We start from the raw sequence: 7550 nt of genomic DNA, 5'->3' as shown, positions 1-7550 counted from the left end.
ATCCCTTTGCTGGCACTGTTAGTCTAGGAATATCTGCTATGTGCAATTCCTCTTTTCCTCACTTTTGTATGTGCAGCTGTGTGGCCACGATGGTAGATAAAATCCCTCTAGTGTAGGACATGCGTTGTAAGTGTATCCAGCACAATTCAGTATATGGACACTATACAGAGCATATCAGGTTTTTCAGGGCATCCCAACCCAGACTATCGATTGTGTCCTTACAAAGTAAGTATTAAAAAAAAAAAAATTAATGGGGTTTTGAATTTAAAGTTAGGGAGTAGCAAAATATCAGGAACTTGGAAATATAGATGCAGATGCTTACAAATAAAATTGTTACCTTATTTTAACTGAAGTTGTGTAAGCAAAACTATAGAAATGCTGTTGTAAATTTAATAATAACAATTAACAACACTATTTTAGTGTGTACTTCTCCTGTGACATACTTGCTTTTTAAGCATACAGTATTCTAAATTTCATCTGATTCTTTTACATTAAATATATAGTTTGGATTGCATAATCTTTGAATAATGGTATAAATTCAAGGAAGCTAAAAGACTATTAAACAAGTGCCTGGTTTTATTTACAGGAGTAGCTACATGAGCAATACACTATGCTTAATATATAATAGCAGCCACAGCACCTGTCCTGGTTTTGGCTGGGATAGAGTTAATTTTATTTCTAGTAGCTGGTATAGAGTTCTGTTTTGGTTCAGTATGAGAAGAATGTTGATAACACACTGATGTTTTCAGTTGTTGCTAAGTAGTGTTTAGACTAAGTCAAGGATTTCTGAGCTTCTCATGCCCAGCCAGCAAGAAGGCTGGAGGGGCACAAGAAGTTGGGACGGGACACAGCCAGGACAGCTGACCCAAACTGGCCAAAGGGCTATTCCATACCATGTGACGTCATGCCCAGTATATAAACTGGGGGGAGTTGGCCTGGAGGGATTGCTGCTCAGGAGCTAACTGGACATTGGTTAGTGAGTGGCGAGCAGTTGTATTGTGCATCGCTTGTTTTGTATATTCCAATCCTTTTATTAGTATTGTCATTTTATTATTGTTGTTATTATCATTATTAGTTTCTTCCTTTCTGTTCTATTAAACTGTTCTTATCTCAACCCACAAGTTTTACCTTTTTCCTTCCGATTCTCTCCCCATCCCACTGGGTAGGGGGGAAAGTGAGTGAGCGGCTGCGTAGTGCTTAGTTGCTGGCTGGGGTTAAACCACGACAACACCATATCTATTGTATATCGTATTTAAGTGTTCTAATGCCAGCAACTCTTGGTGAGCTTTGACTAGAAGCTAGCTGTAATTGATAATGCAGAAGGAACAAACACAGCATTTTAAAAACCTTTAACAGAGTTAGGACGACAACACTGGACAGTTAAGGCTGACACCTCCTACAACAGAGCAACCACAAGATCATAGGAACATAGATCATAGTTTTCTATTTATGTACAGTCATACAACTGTAATCACTTAGTGAACTTAGCGTACACAATGTACTGGTTTTCATCTGAAGACTAAAAACTTCTTTTACAATTCATATTTTGGCAAAGGATGTTGCCTGTAGCCTGGTATTTGGAATAAGTCTGCCAGAGTGTAACACAGCTGAACTCAGCATACAGAAGGCTTGGTACAACTGATGATCTGTATTGTTTTGATGTTTATCCAGCTGGGTGTATGCCATTAAAATCAAGTGACATTGTCATAAGCCTAAGGCCCTTCTTGGTTCATGAATTCCCTGATTCACTTCTCAACAAAATTACAGCTGAACAATGCATTCCAGTTCATCAGGAGTGAAGTTCAGTTACATGTGGGCTCATTGGTATTGGTAATTGAAAATAACTGACCAATTATCAACACCCCTATGAAAGAGCTGGAAGTGTCATTGTTACTGAGCACAGCCAGTAATGCTTGGTTTTCACATACAGTTGAAAACATGCATACCACAGGCTAAGAAGGGCGTTCACCCATTTCTCTCTTGGATTTGCACATGCTTTATAAACCCCCTTTGTATGGAAGGTGGAAAAAATGAGAGATGAGGTACAAAATACAGTCTTCAGTCCTTCTGATAGTTAGGACCTACCATCAACTGAACAGTAATGCAACAAATAACTTGTTAGTACTTGCTCAGCAGATGAAATGGGACAGGTTTTATATTTTAACAGCAAAATTAAATCAGCAGAAGGTTTGCTATTCCTTACAAAAATCACTGTCCATGCAATGCTAAGTTATTTTGTTGCTTTGTACTGGAGCGGGAGAAAAAAATATTAAGAAATAAGTAAATCTAATTATGATTCTGTATATGAAGAGAAAGTTTTCTGTCAAAGATCCCAAGCTAATGAAATGCTGCAATGTCCTGACTGGGAATGGTGTGAGATTGTTTTAGGGAAAAAAAAAAAAAGGAATTAAAAAAGAAGCAAAAATAAAAATGTAAAAAAACCCAAACAAAACAAACAAAAAACCCACAGAAAGAATACGCACAGATAGGATTCAATAATAATACTCCAACAGGCACAGGAATCACTGAGGACTGGTCTCAATACAGCGAGAGCAGGGACTTTGGAAATGAAGTATGAAGTTGTCCTGAGACTTTGAAGGGAAAGCTCTCACACCCATTGTCCAAATTCTGTCCAAGCTGTAATAAAAAACCTTGTTGGCATTTTGCAAGAAAAAATAATTTGTTTTTTTAAAAAAAATAAATAAATGGAAGGGAAAAAGTCCCCAAATGACCATCTAATACTGCATCTCTAAATTATTCAAAAAAATTGCACATGCTGAATTAGGAGCTGAGGGCCAAAGATACAGAGGAAAAAGAAACTTACCTAGACAAATGCAGAACAGCCCTACCAAAGCAATCAGGATTCAGGTTTTCCTATAAATGGTCATGATTTTCAGAGCTGTCAGAACTTTTAACTGGCCACTTAAGGTTACTTACAAAAATGTGCCTCTGATCTGATGATTTTGGAGATACAGCACTTGCTTATAATACCTATTTGGGTCCTCAGGAATGCATGGAGGTACATGCTATTTTTACATGGAATTTCCTACCAGGAAACAACCTTGTCAATCTATGTTATTGAGCATAGAAACCAAATTTCAATTTTTTTTTTTTTTTTGTCCAGTGAGGTTGGTTGTAAAAAAATATTCAACCAGAATAAGAGGAACTAAATAAAATCCCACGAGTCATAGCTCTGGGGATGAAGCATCTGGGGTTTTGCGGCAATGGAGCCATGGCTGACAAGAGGAAGGATGAGTTACAGAAGCAATACAAAACTTTTAACATGCCCAACCTGGGAGTACAAAGAGCCACCCACAGAATTTCACACATCAGTCTTCACTTTCTTATTTTCCTCCCCTGCTTTGAATTCGCTAGCTTGGACTCTAGGCTTTTGTGCGCCAAGTTCATATACAGCGCTGGTTCCTAACATCTCCACCAGTGCCTACCTATTCCCAAGGCAGGCTTGGGGAACCTCACCTTCTGACGCTTTTAACATGAACCAATCATTGTGTCCATACCATTTTGTTGGTGCCTGATTTAGCCTGCGAACTCTTAGAGTCATGTCCTGGTTTCAGCTGGGATAGAGTTAACTGTCTTTCTAGTAGCTGGTACAGTGCTATGTTTTGAGTTCAGTATGCGAAGAATGTTGATAACACTGATGTTTTCAGTTGTTGCTCAGTAGTGTTTAGACTAAAGTCAAGGATTTTTCAGCTTCTCATGCCCAGCCAGCGAGAAAGCTGGAGGGGCACAAGAAGTTGGCACAGGACACAGCCAGGGCACCTGACCCAAACTGGCCAACGGTGTATTCCATACCATGGGACGTCCCATCTAGGATAGGAACGGGGAAGGGGGGGCAGGGATTCGCCGCTCGGGGACTGGCTGGGTGTCGGTGGGTGGGTGGTGAGAAATTGCACTGCACATCATTTGTACATTCCAATCCTTTTATTATTGCGGTTGTCATTTTATTAGTGTTATCATTATCATTATTAGTTTCTTCTTTTCTGTTCTATTAAACCGTTCTTATCTCAACCTGGGGGTTTTGCTTCTTTTCCCGATTTTCTCCCCCATCCCACTGGGTGGGGGGGGAGTGAGTGAGCGGCTGCGTGGTGTTTAGTTGCTGGCTGGGGTTAAACCACGACAGTCAAAACAGGAGCCCACGCTAGTGCTAGCAGGTATGAGGCAGAGCTCTGCAGTTTTGCCCAGAAGTTAGGGAAATCCCATGGGAACATGCTGGGTAATTACTCCTCACTGGGAGGCTGATAGCTCTTTACATAACACCCTTAATATCAGGGACATGGAATCCCCCTGCTGGAAACTAAAGCCAATTATTCTTGCTCCTTCAGAGCTTCAACCACAGAGAATTGCCAGTTCCCAGATTTGCAGACCCACGAGCAGATTGCTTAAGTTCTAGCAAGTTTTGAAACCAGAAAATGACAGCCTTACACTCATGAACACAATTTAAAAAACCCAATACTTCTCAGCTCCTCTCTCAAGGACACCAAAAATGCCTTACATTTAAGTTTAAGTTAAATTAAAATCAATGCTTCTATCTCAATGACTAAAAGGTACCGAAAGCCAAGGTGTAGATTTATCTGCAAGACTCTGGTGCTGACAGTGAGAGGACTACACCTACACAGCCTACTTGGTGACATCCCTGAAGCCTGTGTGGGCCATTTAATAGTACCTAAAAAGCCAAGCAGCCTTCCCCATTCAACCTGCAGCCATGTCCTACGTCCTCCATGAAGTCCCATTACTTTTATCAGGCATCATTTGTACTGCAGTAGTGTCTGCAGACCTCCAACAAGAGATCCTGCATCAGGAAAACCTCATTATGCTAGAAGTCACAGGATACTATAGGAAACGCATAAAGGGGAGGAAAGCACTGCAAATATCTCCTCTAGAGATAGCCCTTTAAGTTGAGAGCAGTGTTACCATAATCATAATCGTTCTCAGTGGATGAGCTAGAAGCTTGCCCTGTAACAATATGTGTAAGGTTTCTCCTGAATAGAGAAACTGTTAAGAGAAATTCTCTCAAGTCTGATTATAAGATGAAATTGAGCTAAGAACAGGTCTTCCTGTTAAGCAAAATCTTCATATATAGCAGCTGGCTGGGGGAGAGGAAGGAATTATATCCTGTGGAGGTCATAGCTACCCATAGAGCAAACAAAGTGAGCAAGGTGGAAAGTGGCTTTAACAGGTGTGAATACACTTGTATAATTGTTTCAGCTGGAGGCTCATAAGCAAAGGAATTCATTTCAAGAGGAAGTCACCTTTTTCAATTTAAAAAATAAACATATCACACAGTGCAGATTTTAACATTTATTTTTTTTAAACTCCAATTTTCATTTTTTCCACAAGCAGGCTTTGTTCAACAATACTTCAGGAAGTATTATAATGCTAACTATGGTTAAAAGGAAACATTTTGGCACAAGAGACTGCCAAAGAAGTAACAGAATAAACAGAATAAATAATCCACTTTACACAGGCTGAACAAAACAAGAATAACGTGCAATAAACTTAATAAAATTCATACTCTGTACAACAGCTTAAGGTAGTCTTCTGTAAATAGTACTCACGTCATATTAGTAACATACACATATTAGTAAAAATAGAAACTTTAACTAAATGCTTAATTCAAGCAAAACAGCGATGCAATATGAATCAACTCAAGAAGTTCAACGGTTCCAAAGAAGCCAGAGATAGTGGTGAGTAAGCACACAACAGTGTACAAGACAACGATCTCAACCGAGAGGTTCAACCTAGTGGTTCTTCAGCCACGTCTGCCTGTAGTTCCCTGCTGGAAACCATATCACATTGACATCTTCTTGAGCTTATGGCTGTTAAAAGAATGAGAGAACACGCATACATAATGACCTCAGCCACAGTTCAATCACAGATTTCTCTCTCTAAGATATAACACCTCCTGAGAGAATAACTCAGGTAGAAAAAGGGACATGTGACATGACTGTCCCTGAGAAGACTCTGAAAAGGAGTAGCCATGTCTGACAGGAGATGGAAAGACAAAGGTGTTCAACATTGCCATCAGAAGTGGCATTCAGGAGATGTAAGAAACAGGCCTTCTTACATGCTCTGTTTTCATCAGCCTAGTAGTATTTAGATTTTTAGATTCCTACCTCAGGAAAAGAAGATGCTTCTTCACCCAGCCTTCCTTAGGATTTACACAGGCATTCAGCCCACTGTAGGTGTGGAAACTGGAAAAGAAATAATCATAAAGAGATCAGTAAATCATTAGAAATCCCTGCTAGTAAATACGGTGAAGATGCATTTGGTCAAAAACATGCATCGTGGTTACTCTATATAATAAACAATAGCAACTGCTTTTGTAAATGCCAGTTAGATATGGGATGCTCCACAACACCTCTGATACTACATGAACAAAAAGAAACACCTAATGAAATTTAAATGTAACAGCTGCTTCAATCTCAGGAATCATTTTTTGCGCCATAAAGTTGTGTTCAATTTATTGGAACTATTGAGACAAAGAACTTTGCTGGATGCCAGAAATAATTTGTGAGACTAAGGACAATAGTTGCTGTCAAGCTACAGTGACAGATCAACATTTAGGAGGGCTAAAACCTTGTGGAAAAAAAAAATATCCAATCTCTGCAAATTAAGAAAACTCTTGTTGCTTATGTATCTGTTAACAGGTTTTGGCAAGCGAACACCCTGTGTTGGCTAGAGTGGCCCTCAGCTGGAGAAGAAGCATGTCTTTGTTTGCACAGCTGATTCCTAGACAGATTTATTATTTACATTGTACGGCTGTCCTATGAGTTAGTAGTCCCTATCAACTAGAGGTTGTGTATTTTGTTTACAGGTATTACGTACAATTTATTCAGTTAATTTAACATTTTGAAAAAGCAAGAAAAATCATGCTTATAATGTTCAAATCATTGTTTCTGCCCAGACATCCTAAAGTTAATACATGTCAGAAAAAAACAGAGGAGCTTTTGAAAAGTAGCTTACATGATTGCATGGATATCACAGACTTCACTGGAGAGTTGTTCAGTATAACCCTTCAGGGCCCACCGAGGCAGGCGCACTTTGGTGTAAGACAGGCAGCAATCCTGGTTGCTTTGTGCTGGAATGAGGAAAACGACAAAGTAAATAAAACCTGTTTAGACCATGCTGCCATGCTGCCTAGGGTACTTGCTGTTCAGCCCCCTGACTATCCAGCTCCCCGTCGACAGAAGAGGAGGATTAGGCAGCATACTTTGCTGAAAAAATTCCCTTCCATCTCACCCTCATCCTGCTGCCAGCTGTGAGCATGCACACCCTGGCATGGCTGGCACGCTGCAGAGCGGCACTGAGAACTGCTTCCTGGGACTGACCACCCAAGCTCACTCACCTTCAGAGGTGCCACACAGGAGCAGCGCCAGGAGCCCCAACAGGGAAACCAGGACCAAGATCTTACTGCTAAAGCCAGCCATTTCCACTCCACACAGCAGCTGTGCTCAGCTTCTGCTTGCTTGTCCTGCCAGCCTTCCCGTACCTCCACCTGCTTATAAAGGGGTGGCAGGAGCCATGGGAAT

General features: G+C 40.4%; 1 protein-coding gene across 1 annotated transcript; it reads right to left on the bottom strand.

Annotated features, from left to right (window-relative positions):
* Positions 1 to 5304: 5304 nt before the first annotated feature.
* On the bottom strand, positions 5305 to 7550 carry CCL20 (C-C motif chemokine ligand 20). Its single transcript, XM_052804206.1, has 4 exons — positions 7367 to 7550; positions 6985 to 7099; positions 6135 to 6212; positions 5305 to 5837 (listed from the first exon to the last, which is right to left on the bottom strand). The coding sequence occupies exons 1-4, from the start codon at positions 7446 to 7448 to the stop codon at positions 5810 to 5812; spliced, it is 303 nt and encodes a 100-aa protein (XP_052660166.1). The 5' UTR covers positions 7449 to 7550; the 3' UTR covers positions 5305 to 5809.

This window comes from Harpia harpyja, chromosome 12 (assembly GCF_026419915.1).
Source record: "Harpia harpyja isolate bHarHar1 chromosome 12, bHarHar1 primary haplotype, whole genome shotgun sequence".
Classification (NCBI taxonomy): Eukaryota; Metazoa; Chordata; class Aves; order Accipitriformes; family Accipitridae; genus Harpia; species Harpia harpyja.
This window is presented reverse-complemented; position numbering and strand designations above follow the sequence as displayed.